The sequence below is a fragment of the Oryza sativa genome, chromosome 5 (assembly GCF_034140825.1).
Source record: "Oryza sativa Japonica Group chromosome 5, ASM3414082v1".
In the NCBI taxonomy this organism is placed as follows: domain Eukaryota; kingdom Viridiplantae; phylum Streptophyta; class Magnoliopsida; order Poales; family Poaceae; genus Oryza; species Oryza sativa.
The window spans coordinates 8020343-8037026 of NC_089039.1; the positions used below are offsets into that span (position 1 = coordinate 8020343).

A 16684-nucleotide genomic window follows, 5' to 3' on the forward strand; every position below is an offset into this window, starting at 1 on the left:
CGGAGCCGCCCGTCCCGTCGCCCGCGTGGTCACCCGCGTGGCTGCCACGTCGGTGCCGCGTCGGCACCACGTGTGCACCACGTGGTGTGCCGCCTCCTTCCCGGTCCGTGGACCTTGTCCACCGCGGACTGCCACCCCGAGCCAATGACATGTGGGGTCCGCATGTCGGCTCCGCCCCCTCTCTCTCCAGGGTTTTAATTATTGCGCAATAAATCCTTTAAGGATTTTCTGTTTATTGTAAAAACACAGTGAATCTTCTAAAATTCATAGAAAATTCATCCGTGCTCCGTTTAAACCCATTCAAGTCTCAGTAAATCAAGAAAAATACAAAGAATCCATTAAAAATGGTTTTATTCTCTGTTTCAGTAGTCTTATGGCCTATTTGTCTTGTTTGCTTTGTATGTTGCTTAGATTCCGGTTCTCCCGACGCTCCGGTGTACTTTAAAATAGTCGCCGAGGTTCGTCCAGCAGCAGAGCAAGGCAAGTCATGCTTGTCACTTGAACATATTGAACCTATATTGCAAATGCTCTATCGTTTCCCTAAAATACTGCATTGTTTTACAATGTTACCATGGGATGGTTACCTACTGTTTGAGCCATGCCATTTGTACCATGGTCCTTTGTTAGCTTGGGATATAACATGACTAGATATTGGACTAAGGATTGCTTAGCCATGCTTAGTTCAACTAGCACACAATGGGGGAATCACATTAATGCATAGACTTCAGGTTCTAGTGTTGATGTTGAATTAGTGTCACCGTCCTGGTGTTGGTCAATTAAAATGTACTATATGGTGGGCTGTGGGTGTATGGTTTTGATGGTCGCGCCCATGGTACTTAAGGACCGGTTTGCGAGATGCCCTGGAAGAACTTATCGTACTTACCACAAACCAGCATGGGCAACGGCTGGGCTTGTAGTGTAGCTTTCCTCTAGCTGACGCATCCAGGTAAGGGTGAGCGTGATGGAGTTCGGATGGGCCCCGCGACGGCTTATGCGGCTTTCGGATTCACCTAGGCACGAGAGGGGACTGCCCGCTGCCTTGCGAGGAGTGGGGGTAAAACCTGAGGTGTGGTGTACTTGGTTAGAGGGGGTTATGCGAAGGGTCCTATCACGGCCTCTTTCCGTTATGTCGTGGTGGCATGTTGGCGCACGGAAACGTGTCATGGGGCTATGTCTTGTGGGTACAGTGGTACACCTCTGATCAGAATAAAACTATTCAAATAGTCGTGCCCGTGGTTATGGGCGGTCAACCAGATTCACCATGATTAGTCTCACCCTAGTCTAGTCTAATGGAATTGATTAGTTCAGGTGGGTGGTTGGGCCTGTTGCAACGTGGTATAGCGTTGGACAGTGGATGGTTAATATTGATTAATTATTACAACTGTTTTACTGCTTTCAACTACTGTCTATAAATGCTCGCTTTATACAAATGATCCGCTCTAGCTATCCTTTGGTTATATCCTGCATCATACCCCCTATTTCGGTATGACTTGCTGAGTACAGTGGGTAGTACTCAGTCTTGCTCTATTTTCCCCAAATCCCCAGAGTTTGAGTATGCGTCAGATGGTGGCTTTTCCGAGGAGTAGGCTTCGTCCGTGCCGTCGAGGATGCCTGTGGAGTGGTGTTCCCGCTGCAGTCCAAGTCAAGGCTTAGCTCCAGTTATCTTTTATTTTCCGCTGCATTTGTGTAAGACTTTTATAATGTTTGTAAGACATGGATCTATATGTCAACTTTGTCGTTTGTGTACCCCGGCCGGTCTTGGACGGGGGTTTTAATACACATTCTGCTTGGAATTCTATTCGGGAATTTCTGGGCGTGACATTAGAGCAGGTACAATAGTAAACTATTATCCAGTTATAAATATATTTTAGAGAGATAAAGGATGAGAGAGAAGAGCAGCGAACTATAGATCTATAGCCAGCTGTAGCACAGACTCCAAGACGCAACGTGTGTATGACAGGTAGGACCATATATTAATAGTATAGTAAGCAACTATTGTATAAATTAGCTATTAAATTGTCTATAGATGATTTGGAGCTAGTAGTCTGCTATACTATTAAGGGCATGTTTGGCACAGCTCTAGCTCCAGCTCCAGCTCCACTTTTTCCGGAGCTGGAGCTCAGCCAAACAGTTTTAGCTCCACCTAAAATAGAAGCGGAGTTGAGTGGAGCTGGGTTTAGGCAACTCCATAACTCCACTCCAAACCTAACTCCTGAAGCTAAATTTAGGAGTTGAAACTCTACCAAACAGACCCTAAACTTGCTCTTAGTGTCCAGTCCAACGCTAGATGGGCCGGTAAAAGGCCTATGCCTAGTACACCAAACAGCTCTTTCATGGCCGACACACAAACAGGCACGGGATTCGACATGAACCGTGTCCATGCACAATGCACACACACACACGACATTATCTCGATCTTATCCGGCCCCAATTAACGTGCGCTACTGAGCGTCCCCCACCAAAGCCGTCGTCAAGTGAGGCTAAATTAGTGGGGTTTGGCAGGGTTAGCGTCTGGTCGGCCAGAGACCGCTGCAACGCTGCTAGATTTGTGCTTGCTGTTGCTGCTGCTGACTGCTGTTGGTTAGCCGGTTGCCATCCAAGTGGAGCAAGCAAGTACGTCGTCGTGGCAGTGGAGGGACGTACTACAGTACGGATCAAGCCCTTCCTCGGGACCACAATCTAGGACGACACATGGATCGATCTCCTACCATCCATCATACACGACCGTCCACCTAAGCGTACACGCACTGAAGACTGGTTTTTTTTGCCATATTATAATCATTGGAAGATTCTTTACAATTAATGTCGGCTTTGATTTGCTTGTGTTTGTGAACAATTGAGATCACTCCTCACTGATATATGGGTATGAGGGTACATGAGATTCACGTGTCTACGTGTAATGCTGTGACATCCTGACCCAGGGCTCAATAGGATAAATAGAATACCCAAGGCTCGATAAGATTAATAGGATACTCATATCTATAAGTGACGAGGACTCTCTCTCTCGTTCATAAATGCTACTTCCTCCGTTTAACAATGTAAGTCATTCTAGCATTTTTCACATTCATATTGATGGCATCAATATGAATGTGAAAAATGCTAGAATGACTTACATTGTTAAACGGAGGGAGTACTCTAGATTTGCATCAACCAAGTTTGACTAGTAATTCGATTGCAATATAGGTCCATCCAATAACTATATACTACTAAGAGTACTAATAGGGATGGTAATAGTGACATGAACCCCGACAGAGAATTACTCGATTAGGGTACGTAAATGGGCTAAAATTATCACCCATGAGGCTGAAATCTTGAAAATATTGCCCCGTCGGGTAATATTAAGTTAGTGACCTGACCCCGTTCAACAGCCCCCGGCCCCGAGTATTAAGTTAGTGACCTGACCTTGTACGGTTTTTCTATTTGATTTTAACTTCATCGTTATCACCATCCAAACGGCATTACAAGTTGTCCTTTTTATCCCCATACCAAAACGTCGATCGGTGGTGTAGTTGGCTTCCGGGCTAACCGAGCAATCGTCCAGGCTCTGTCATCCGGTGTTGTTATTGTCTCAATGAAAATTAATGACTGTAGAAGTTTTTTTTTAATAATAGAATAGAATATTATCTCGGTCTTTGATAAATGAGCTACATAAAATTATTACACCAATTCGTTTAAAGCGAGCGCAGTTCAAAGAAAATTTATAAAAACACTCCCAAACATGAAGCAAGCACAAAACTAATAAAGAGTAAGACACAAGATAAAGAGTACACAATTATTTAATCCTATTTGTGAACTTCCATTCGAAGTTGATAAAAGGTTGCATGAGAATTGTCTCAAGATTACAATATGCAAACTTTAAAAGCTTGTTGTTTTCATCACACTTTTGTGAGCCAATGACTGTAGAAGTTTGTCAAGGTTACGGATAAGGCATATCTCCTATCTTACAATTTACTGAATATGCAAGATTGGTATACCATCTTCTATACGATATATTTCCATATGCGATAAGGAAGTATATAAGATATTATGGAAAATATCCTCACGGTCTGGCGATTAACAAAGTCCTACTTGAATATGATAGGGATTAGTCTATATCATGTAGGGTTCATTGTCTCCGAGTTTTACTCGAAGACTAAGGCAACTCATGGTATAAAAGGCACACCCCTAGAGAGGTTCAGGATCATCGAATCATAGTGCCAACCCTCCCACCTCAGTTTACAAAGTCGAAAGACACAAGCCGAAGCTGCCGGGAGATCTCGTCGAACGATCTCGACAAGGACCTCGTCGGTATCGTCGGATTCATCCGTTCTCTATACTATGCGGTTTTCCATATCAATCTCATATAAACTGGATTAGAGCTATTACCTTACAAGGGGCCTGAACCAGTATAATCCTTGTCTTTTATCCGTTTTGATGTCGTATCGTGTAGATCCTCGTACCAACGTATCCCAATATCCTATTTATCCGGTCTACGGGTATCCCCCGTGACAAAGTTAGCCGACGACTAGAAAATACTTTTGTTTTCATCTGGGCTTAAGAACAAGCCACCTTTGCTTAGGAAGAAGCTATGGTGGAGGCAGATTGCTATGCTACCGCTCATATGGTTTTGTGAGAGGAGTTGAGCTCGCTGGAGGTGAAAAACAAGCTCCGTTAAGTTCCAATTGAGGGCTTGTTTATATCTACCCTAAAATTTTACATCTTGTCATATTGAACGTTTGAAACTTGCGTGAAGTATTAAATATAGGCTAAAAAAATAACTAATTGCACAGATTGCGACTACTTTGCGAGACAAATCTTTTAAGCCTAATTGCTCCATGATTTGACAATGTGGTTCTATAGTAAACATGTGATATTGATGGATTAATTAGGCTTAATAAATTCGTCTCGCGGTTTACTGACGGATACTGTAATTAGTTTTTTTTTATTAGTGCCTGAACACCCCCATGCGACACCCTATATAATACCCGATGTGACACGCCAAAACTCTACACCCCTGGATCTAAACACCCCTGAAACTATTTTAAGCCAGCTGACTAAGGGCCTGTTCAGATCCCATGACAAAATTTTTCATCCTGTCACGTCGAATGTTTATACACATGCAAGGAGTATTAAATATAAACGAAAAAAATTACACAGTTTGCGTGTAAATTGCGAGACGAATCTTTTAATATTTGCTAATGATGGATTAATTAGGCTTAATAAATTCGTCTCGCAGTTTACAGACGGAATCTGTAATTTGTTTTGTTATTAGTCCACGTTTAATACTTTAAATGTGTGCCCGTATATCTGATATGACCCACTAAAACTTTTCACCCCTGGATGTAAGCACAATCTGACTCCATTGCCAGCTAGCAAATCTGTACTTCATGATTTTTTTAATATGTCTTCCATACAAGGTTGCCCGGGGGGAGGGGAGGACAAAACGTGAAAAGCAGCCCCTAATTAAATAACCGTGGAAAATTCAAGAGAAATAGTCAAAGCTGAGACCGTACAAAATCATCTCATCACCCATCCATGTATCCAACTAGGAGTAAATATGAAGTGTAAACCACATATATATTCTAGAAACTTAAAAATCATCGTACGACAAAAAAAATGTACTTTCGATATGTATCCATATTATTATAAGTAAAACATTTACTTTTGGATTTAACTGTTAGTAGAAGTTTTAAGAGAAATAAAAGATTTACTCGTGGTGACGTGAATAAATATTATACATTCATTTTAATATCCTAGGGTTTCCACCACATATTTTTCCTTACATCATGATCGGTTAATCCCCATGAGACCTTGTTCGATTTGAAGGGGGAATAAGGGAAAATAATTTCATATTATAATAGGTGTTGAATAAATCCCTCCAATCTCCCTCTCTTGAGGATTAACCGATAAGATCTAAGGGAGAGATTAGAGGGAATTTACTTCGCATCTATTACGATGTGAAATTATTTTCTCATTCTATCTAATCCATTTCAATCCCCTCTTAATCGAACAAAGGCATTAACCGGAACCATCCTCCTACCTAGCCTGTTTTCCCTATTCTGGCCTCTCATAGTCATAGGTGAGCACTTGCCTGCCGCCGCCTCCCTGAACGACGACCATCATCAGGTCCGATGCTCTCTCGGGACGCCACCGGTGGATCTGGCCCTCATCGGCATGACAACCATTAAGCCGCCAAGAACTAGGCCACCATCCCACTGCACGCAAGTAGGAGGCGTAGCTAGCGACTGGTGGCCGGCGCAGCCAACGCACCTCCCCACTACCAATTGTCACTGCATCTCCCTGAACGGCTGCCGTTAGATCCGGAGTTATCCGGGGGTGCCACAGTTGAATTGGGCCCTTGCCGGCCTGGCAACTACCAAGCTGCCAAGAAAACTTCCAAAACACCAAGAAAACGAAACTGGAGTAGAAAGAGAGAGGAAAAAAGGAAAGGATTTCACAAATTGACTTCAATAATTGTTTTCTCCTTGTGTGTTGGTTTATTATTTATGTTCTTATTGTTGCCTGGGCATTTGCTTTCTTCGAGAGAATTTTGTAATAAGTTGATGTATCTTCTTTGAAGCAAAGACTGGAATTTTTATTCCATTATAAGAAAATGGAAAAGGAATGGAAAAAGGAATGAGATGGGGAGGAAGGTGGTGGGTGGAGCGGCTGCCCAGTCTCACCGCCGGAGGCGATGCGGTGGCCATGGATTGGCCCTTTGGGGTGTCGGGAATGGCATCCCAGGCCGCTCGAACAAGCGACGGCCGAAAGTTTATTTTTACAATTAATTTTTAACCGAGTCCGATCTTTAAATAAGTGTTCTAATAAAAGAGTAAATTAGACAAAAAAAAAATTTTGTTCTCACTCACTCCCCTGATGAAGACTCAACACTCAACAGTAGTCAAGTCGCCGTGGCGGCCTGCGCCACGTGGTGAATATTCTTGGTGGTCGCTCCACCCATTCGGCTCGCGGTCGCGGGTTCTGCACCCAACCAAACGTCTAAACCCAGAAGTCGTGGACCATGCCAATGGCCCCCCGTTCTCTCTGCTCGCCAGTTTGCTAGCTAGGTGCGCTGGGCTGCCTGGCCCTGGGGATGCATCGCGTACGTACATCTGCACCATGTGATTCATCACGAACCCATCTGCCAATTTTACTCACTCACTAGTAGGAGTACTTCTACTCCAGTGTCCAGTCGTCCATCACGAAAGGGAAACGCTTGTCCTAATACCAAACGCTCCTTTCATCGCCCACACACACACACAGGCATATGGAACCGAGGAATCGTACGTGTTCATGCACACACGAGACGGGACATGATTTCTTCGGTCTTATCGCCAACGTTCGCTACTGAGGGTGTGTTTAGATTCGGCGCGGAAAGTTTTAGCGAATTTACTGGGTACTATATAGGTGTCGTATGGGGTGTTTGACCACTAATAAAAAAACTAATTATAGAATCTATTAGCAAACTGCGAGACAAATTTATTAAGCCTAATTAATCCATCATTAGCAAATATTTATTGTAGCACCACGTTATCAAATCATGTACCAATTAGGCTTAAAAGATTCGTCTCGTAAATTAGTCACAATCTGTACAATTAGTTATTTTTTAGCCTATATTTAATACTTTATGTAAATATTCAAACGTTCGATGTGACAGGGTAAAAAATTTTGGAGTGGGCCTGTTTAGAAGAGCTTTAGATTCTGACAAGCAGCTGTCTGGTAGCCAGCTTCTGAGAATCTGGAAAAGCTCTGAGACCCAGCTTCTCCAGCTTCTGGTTTCAGAATCTATAACTACAGATTCTCAGAAACTGTGGACTGTTTGGGGCAACTTCTAGCCGAAGCGGTTTTTGAGAAAAGCTATAGCTGGGGCAAGCTTCCCAAACAGGACCTAACCTTGACCAGCCCCAACCCCAAGCCGTTACAAAGTGAGGCTAAAATAGCGTCTGGTCGGCCAGAGACCGCTGCACGCTACTAGATTGTGGTCTTGCTGTTAGCCGGTTGCCATCCAAGTGTTGCAAGTGCGTCGTCGTGGGAGAAGAGGGGACCTACTACTACTACTGTACGGATCAGCCCTTCCTCGGGAGCACAATCGAGGACGACATGGATCTCTCTGTCCTACCATCCACACCCTACACGACCGTCCACCTATGATTGGGCTGTGTTTAGATCAGGGCGAAAAGTTTTAGCGTGTCACATCGGAGTATTAAACGTATACTAATAACAAAACAAATTACAGATTCTACATATAAACTGCGAGACGAATTTATTAAGCCTAACTAATCTATCTTAGCAAATATTTACTGTAGCACCACATTAGCAAATCATGGAGCAATTAGGCTTAAAAGATTCGTCTCGCAATTACACGCAATCTGTGTAATTAGTTTTTCTTTTTGTCTATATTTAATACTCTATGCATGTGTCTAAACATTTAATGTGACATGCTGGAAAATTTTTGCGGAACTAAATATAGCCTTGGTTTTTGCCGTATTTTAATCATTTGGAAGATTCTTTAGCTTTAATTATTTTCCATGTGTTTTGTGGATGCCTACTGTAGCTTTGCATCAACCAAATTTGACTAATAATTCGATTTCGAGTGCAATATAGGTCCAATCACTATATAAGTCACTTACCTGATCTATTTTAAGGTTTTTCTAGTGGATTTTAACTTCACCGTCTAATCACCATCCAACGGTATATATACAAGTTAGTCTTTTTTTTCTTTTTCTTTTCTTTTTCAGTGGTGGAGTTGGCTCCCTGGCTGACCGAGCAATCGTCCAGCTCTATCCCGGGAGTTGCTATTGTTTATCAGTGAAAATAACTATAAAAATTAATCGACGATCAGAAAACATTTTTTGTCACCCAGGTTCTAGAAGAAGCCACCTTGCTTAGGAAGAAGCCATGGTGGAGCGCAGATTGCTATGCTAGCACTCACATGGTTTTGTGAGAGGGGGCATGAGCTCGCTGGAGGTGGAAAAACAAGCTCTGTTAAATTCCAATCGAAATTCCAATATTTGTACTTTCACGATAATTTTTTGTTAACATGTTGTCTTCCACAGGAGGTTGCCGCGGGCGCGTTAGCGGGAGGAGGGGGGGGGGGGGGGAGACAAACGTGAAAAACTACTGCCTAATAACTGTGAAAAATACAAGACAAAACATCTCTCACCCATTAATCCTGAGAAAGCTAAATATGTAGTTGTAAACTTAAAAACTACCGTAAAATAGAAAATGAACGTTCGAGATTTGTTCACATCGCCATGATTAAAACTTTACTCTTGTTAGATTAATGGGCTACACCCAATTAAATCCTAATAAATTCCATTAGCCCACATTAAGTGCTATGGGTAATAATACCACTGTAGAAATCTAAGTGAAGAGGTCTCAACTTAAATATGGAGCTAGTTGAGAGTCTCTGTTGACCGGTTGAGATGGTGCGTGGACAGCCAGCCGGGGCGGGACGGGGCGAGGCGAGGCAGGCTACTTCTCTCTCTCGTTTTGTAACGGACGGTAATAACGTCGTGAATTGATTCCGTCTTGTAACGGGCGGTAATAAAACGCCGTGAATTGATTCCGTCGGTTATAGAATTAAACGTCGTAGAATTGATTCTGTATTAACAAGTGTGTCGGTTACGGAATTAAACGTCGTGAATTGATTCCGTCAGTTACGGGATTAAACGTCGTGAACTGATTCCGTATCAACGAGCGCGTCGGTTACGGGATTAAATGCCGTGAATTGATTCCGTCGGTTACGGAATTAAACATTGTGAATTAATTCAATATTAACGAGCACATCGGTTACGAATTTAAACATCGTGATTGATGATCCCAAACGTTACTCTCGCGCTCACATATATATACTCCGCAGCGACTAGAAGGAAGAAGATAAGTTCTTCCCGACGTCTCTTGCACTTCACCGGTTCCTCCTCCTCTGTTCCTCCTTCTCTGTTCCTGCGCTGTAGAATCCTTCACCGGTTATGTTCACCTGCACGCAAGGAACTCCGTCCGTTTGAGAACCTGCACGGGTAGGCGGGCAATCATGTTTTTGGGTAACGCTTCAAGCGCGACTGCTCTGGTTCTTCGACGACAACATTGCATCTTCCTCTACTTGCTTTACCATGGTTTCTACTAGAGAGAACGGAGGAAACAACATCAACGGAGCCAATACGAATGCTTCAACATCTTCTGCACCGTTCTCTGGGTATAAAATTGAACTTTATTTGATTTTCTTCTTGTTATTTACATGTTAACAATGTTATCCATAGGATTTCAATCCTATGTGAATATAAACGATGTCTATGCTTATTTTACCTTAAGTATGCTCATGTTTACGTTTAGTCTCATCGCTAGATCGCTTCTAATTATGTATGTTATGATTATTCTCTTAATATTTTAGATTAAAATATGCTGAGTTATGATTAAATTTTCAACAACTCTTAAATTTAACCATCAATAAAAGTTTTAATAGAAGTTAAAGATTTACTCGTAGTAACGTGACAAATTTCAAATGTCCATGTTAAAATTCTACGGTAGTTTTTATGTTTCCGGCATATATTTTTCTTTTAACGGGAGCCATCCTCCTATCCTACCTAGCATGTTTTCCCTTTCCTAGCCTCTCATAGTCATAGGTGGGCACTGGTAGCTAGGCAGCGACGCCGACCTGTCGCCGCCGGGGACCATAGTCATCACTGTAGTGACATTGTTGGACCTCTTCAAGCTTTGCCTTCTCCCCTCCTCCAGTCCTCTTCTCAGATATTTTCAGATTTTTTTTTTGTTGACCTACTAGTGTGTAAATGTTTTTGGGATAGTACTCCATTTTCGAAGAGGAGAACTGAACATGTCACTAGACTCACTACTCCGTAGCAATCTACGGAGAAGTAACAATGAGGGCACGTTTGGTACAGCTCCAACTCCTAAATTTAACTCCAGGAGTTGGGTCTGGAGTGGAGTTGTGGAGCTGCCTAAACCCAGCTTCACAACTCCAGTTCATTTTATGAGAGAGCTCCACCCAACTCCACTCCCAGTTTTGGTGGAGCTGAAACTGTTTGGCTGAGCTCCAGCTCTAGGAGGGGTGAAGCTGGAGCTGGAGCTGTGCCAAACAGGCCCTGATTGATGATTAGTCAAACAAGGCGGCAGATACTTTGAGATGTTTTGTGCGACACACAGCAACAGCAGCTGGAAATATCTCTTGAACTTATCGATAAATGTATGGTAGTAATAAGTTGCTAACTATCTACCCTTTCCTGTCTAAAATATGACAAACCAGTACTGTATTAAACATAATTTAGTATTACAAATCAAGATTTAAGTATTAGTGTTGTTTAATCAAGTACAATATTTTATAACGAAATGAGTAATTCGACAAAAAATTACTTTATCCGTTCCGTTCTTTAATATAAGGGACTTCCGTCATATAGGTGATAGCAGAATTAACAACATGTGTACTATCCACAATTCTTTCCTAAATACACGTTGCTTTAAGAGATGGAGAAGCATTAATTTCCCCCTCACTAAATAACCGATGTCATTTTTACTAGTACTATTAGATAATTTATTGTATTTCACAGTACGGTACAAATTGAGGGCAATAGAAACAAAAAAGACAACTACGATTCTTTCTCTGCACAAACCAAAAATGAACTCCTGCTACGACCTCACAATCGATCGGCTCATCAATAGATCGAGATAGCTAGGTTGGCCATGAACCCGTTCTGTCCCCAGACGATTTCCCAGTCGACACAGATCGAATCATCTTCAAACAAGATTTAGATTTGAACAAATCATTATCCCCAATGCAAACCCCATTCATTCATTCATGCATTGCCGACGACCAATCAAAAATGCCAAGTTGAGCCTCAACTTTGGCCCGGTCTAACTACTTGTTGGCCTCATATCACGCATGCATATGAGACTGGCTACCACATCGATCGGTAACCACCAAACCAGATATTTTGTTGCTACACATCTGCACTGCATGCTCTGCTCTGCACCCTACGTACACATCCCCTTCCTGATCGATCACTCATTAGCACAACCAGCTGCTTCATCAACTTGCAGGTAATCAATAGTGACATGCAACTGCAAAATGGTCCTGCAGAGTACGCTTGTATCTGCACCATGACAATTATATTGTAACACACACTTGACACTTTCATTGATCCATTCGTTTTAAGTTGTTTGTCGTTTCGGCTTTGTTCTAAATCAAATATACTACTTCCTCCGTTTCACAATGTAAGTCATTCTAACATTTTTCACATTCATATTGATGTTAATGAATCTAAACTTATATATATGTCTAGATGGAAAATACTAGAATGACTTACATTGTGAAATAGAGAGAGTACATATGTCTATTCGTGACAATCAACTTCTAAAAGAAATTGTAGTTTAACAATAGGTAAATTATATATTATGAAAGTATTTCTCAAGATAAATATAAAAATATAAATCTTACAATGTTAGAAATTGATATCGAAGATACAAATGTTTGTCTTAGGACGAAGTTAGAACAAGTAATTTAAAACAGTTAGGGTATTAAGTATGTTGACATATACTCCCTCAATTTCAAAATGTTTGACACCGTTGACTTTTTAGCACATGTTTGACCGTTCGTCTTATTCAAAAAATTTTATGAAATATGTAAAACTATATGTGTACGTGAAAGTATATTTAATAATGAATCAAATGATATGAAAAGAATAAATAATTACTTAAAATTTTTGAATAAGACGAATGGTCAAACACGTACTTAAAAAGTCAACTGTGTCAAACATTTTGAAACGGAGGGAGTATATGTTTTGTACTTTTGTAAGTAAGAGTACTTTTGATTTGTTAATGCAACTAGCATTAGAGGGGTGATGCATCCAGATCAACAAAGTGACACCAAACTATTGTTGTATAGGAGTAAGAGTTTGACTAGGTACACTTGAATTTGACAGAACCCTGGCCGGCAAAAACTATGGAAGCATATGCGAATTGCGCAATTGGATAACTCCAGATAAGAAAGCGACCATAATAAGTTTAACAACGCCACTGTTGAATTAGTTTTTGTCAAAAAGCACATCACTGCTCACTTGTCAAGTCGACAAGTCATCACTTCATTTCTAATTTTTCCTTTTTCTTTTTGTTTCTTTTCTAGTATTTTGAAATGAATTGTGGATGGTGACGTGGAACAGAAAAGTCACGCGCTGAAACCGACGTGTACCAACGGGAGGAGCTCGACGTGTAGGCCATCTGGAATGATGGAAGAAGAAGAAGTGACTTCTGGTTGGGTAGGCAAAGGAGTTGCTGCTAAGTAATGGAAGGGGTGTTTTTGTAATTTTACAAGGCGGTTAGGACAAGCAAGATTTGGACACCTGTCGTGTCCTATGCTCATATGGTATTAAAATATGTTAGTTGAAAATCATAATCTAATGAAGAAAGGATTAGTTTATGGAGTACTAGGGCTCTTGGTTGCCATGTGGAGTATTTCAGTGAGTAGCAAGTGTCCAGTTTCCAGTGAGATGGCACCCATGGATTTCTGTCTCATAAAAATGCAATTAAAATTTTTGTACTGCCTCATTCAATACTTTTATCCTTTTTAGCTAATCTAAACACAAACTAAAGCGTGACAAAAGTAGAATTCTCTCTTATTGAAAAATGTGAGTAAACTTTGTGATTGGAAAGAAGTCGTACAAAATTGGACTGAATTCATATGCCATCTGTATCAATACATAAACCGGTTATCAAGACACATTTGTAACGATAAAAACAATGTACAGTACGTACTAGAAACATTTCTTGGATCCCATTTCAATAATCATTCTGACAAGGAAAACAACCAAATGGGCACAAACAGTTTCGCTTTCTTGATAGCCATGTCGCAGCCACAGCTTTGTTTGCTAGAATGAGACACCCCTGATTCCTCAGCCACATACTTAGATTAAGAAACTAATCACCTTCCTCAATCTTGGTTCCTAATCCGCTATAAAAAGCAGAGGAAAGCAGAGGAGACAGGCAGAGCAGAGGAGAGAACCCCACCTTGGCAAAAAGAAAAGAAAAATAATATCATCGCACTTTTTGCTGCCCTTTTCATCCCCTCGGATATTCACGAAGCAAATCTCTCTGCAATTCTTTTCTTTTTTTTTTTTGATCTTGCGGATCTTCTCCATTGAGGAAAGGCGAGAGCTTTGGGATCGATTCCGGGCCATGGCGAAGGAGGTGGATCCGTGCGACCACGGCGAGGTCGTCGACGCCGGGTGCGTCCGCGCCGTGCTGGCCGAGCTCGTCCTCACCTTCGTCTTCGTCTTCACCGGCGTCGCCGCCACCATGGCCGCAGGTAAGCCCCGCCGCTCGCCGCCGCTCCCTTCTCCGGTCGATTAAATATTTTCGTTTTTTTTTTGGTTAAAAAATGGAGTTTAATTTTGGGTTGGGGTTAGGGGTGCCGGAGGTGGCGGGGGCGGCGATGCCGATGGCGGCGCTGGCGGGGGTGGCGATCGCGACGGCGCTGGCGGCGGGGGTGCTGGTGACGGCGGGGTTCCACGTGTCCGGCGGGCACCTGAACCCGGCGGTGACGGTGGCGCTGCTGGCGCGGGGGCACATCACGGCGTTCAGGTCGGCGCTCTACGTCGCCGCCCAGCTGCTGGCTTCCTCCCTCGCCTGCATCCTCCTCCGCTACCTCACCGGCGGCATGGTAAGCACCCAACCCGTCACCGCCGTTAATTCTTTCTTTCTTTCTTTGCCTGTCAAAATTAGGATCCGTGAAAAGAGGAGGAAATTTTTTTTATTTGGGGGTGGAATCATGTCGTTCTCTCGATTTGTCCGTGGCCATCAACTTCTAAATTTGTTTTTGTTAGCTTTTTTTGGGACCAGATGAGATGCTGGGTTAATTTACTAATAATTCACCTGATAAACTTCTGTGGGTTTAAGGTTTTATAGTAGTAATTGTTGAGGAACTTCAAAGATTGTCAGGTTTTTAATCCTGTGATTCAGTTGGTTCAGTTTACCAAAAAAAAAAAGACTTTGCTGAAAACCATTAGTTACAAGCCTTTTTAAATCAGTTTTGTGATTCAGAACTGTGAGAATTCTAGTTCAATCTATAGTTTTGTTTTCTTATTTGGATAACAACTGCCGATTGCTTCAACCAAAGTCAACCAAAGTCGTATAAGATATGAATCATTATGCTGTTAGTGACTCTGATGAACTTCCAGGTTTGTATTCTGCTTTAGTGCCTGAAGTCTCAAAAACCCTCTAGAGTCTTGGTTTGTAAAGCATATGTATCACAAAGTTAGTACAAGTTAGCCAAGTTAAACACGCTGTTAGCAACACTGACCCTTGGGAATTGGAATAGCTGGTTTAAAAATACAAGTTGAAGACTAACATAGGCGAGACCAAGTCACTTGATCGTACTTTCCGGTTAGTCCACATAGATACATAAGCAAATTCATCACTCCTAAGTATAACAAGTTCACACCTGTGCTAAATAAGTATAAATTAAAGGCCACATCACCATCTGGTTTTCTGTTCTTTTCAAGCATCTTGTATTCATGTGTAAGCTGAACACGATAGGTATCTTCCTCACAATCTAACCAAACTGTCGTAATGTGCAATGCAGGCGACCCCGGTGCACACTCTGGGCTCAGGGATAGGGCCCATGCAGGGCCTGGTCATGGAGATCATCCTAACCTTCTCCCTCCTCTTCGTCGTCTACGCGACCATCCTTGACCCGCGGAGCTCGGTCCCGGGCTTCGGCCCGCTGCTCACGGGCCTCATCGTCGGTGCCAACACCATCGCTGGTGGCAACTTCTCCGGCGCGTCAATGAACCCGGCCCGGTCATTTGGGCCGGCGCTGGCCACTGGAGTGTGGACCCACCACTGGATCTACTGGCTCGGGCCGCTGATTGGCGGGCCTCTCGCTGGGCTGGTCTATGAGTCATTGTTCTTGGTCAAGAGGACCCATGAGCCTCTGCTAGATAATTCCTTTTAGTAGTCTGGTCTCTTTAGATGGTTTCATTTGCAGAATGCATATATTGCCAGGTAGTAATAAGATGCTTGTGCAGCTTGTAGGCCTGTAAGGGCTGTATAATTATTATTTTCTTTTTGCCCTCGAGGATTTTATCAACGTTGATAATCAGCCATGTAAAAAGATTGTTTGGGATATGATTTTTTTGTTAGTATAAAATGTAGTCCGGTAGTTGGTCTGTTGTAAATCGGCGAATGCCATGTGGTTTTGAAATTAGAATCTATGTAAACATTTTCAAATGAATTCAGTAAAATTCATTTCAAATGGGTATCAACTTGACCTCAAGCTCTTCATATATCATCTAAACAAAATGCTAACTGTTATGGCTATGTACACCTAGCAGCATAGAAACACAAGGAGATCCAAGAACTGAAAAAATCAATGGCTCATTGCAGCTATTATCTGTGCTGCCAGTGCAATATGCATACCTGCTTGCTTGGCCCATCAATTTGGCCCAAAACTGTTATGATCATAATGAACTCACCACATTCATGGAGTTGACTGTCTATGCGCCAGTTTCAACTGCTATCTTACTTCAATTTTAATTTTGGTATCGGGTATCGCCAAAAATTCGTAAGGTATAAAATGCTATTTTTCCAAACAAGTTTGTAATGGAGCTGAAGAAGTGGAACGACTACGTGCCGAACGTAGAACAATGTCGGCTGACTTATGGAAGAACCGTGTCAAAACAGCAGATCGAGCGCAAATTCA

At 42.2% G+C, this 16684-nt stretch overlaps 1 protein-coding gene across 1 annotated transcript; it reads left to right on the forward strand.

Annotated features, from left to right (window-relative positions):
* Positions 1-13970: 13970 nt before the first annotated feature.
* LOC4338163 (probable aquaporin TIP4-1) lies at positions 13971-16247 on the forward strand. Its single transcript, NM_001420283.1, has 3 exons — positions 13971-14290; positions 14391-14644; positions 15566-16247. Exons 1-3 carry the CDS (start codon positions 14161-14163, stop codon positions 15935-15937), a joined length of 756 nt encoding a protein of 251 aa, NP_001407212.1. The 5' UTR covers positions 13971-14160; the 3' UTR covers positions 15938-16247.
* Positions 16248-16684: the final 437 nt, after the last annotated feature.

Coding starts and splice junctions, on each gene's coding strand:
- LOC4338163 (NM_001420283.1), top strand. CDS start 14,161: ATGGCGAAGGAGGTGGATCCGTGCGACCACGGCGAGGTCGTCGACGCC. Junction 14,291..14,390: donor CGCCGCCACCATGGCCGCAG/GTAAGCCCCGCC, acceptor GGTTGGGGTTAG/GGGTGCCGGAGGTGGCGGGG. Junction 14,645..15,565: donor GCTACCTCACCGGCGGCATG/GTAAGCACCCAA, acceptor TGTGCAATGCAG/GCGACCCCGGTGCACACTCT.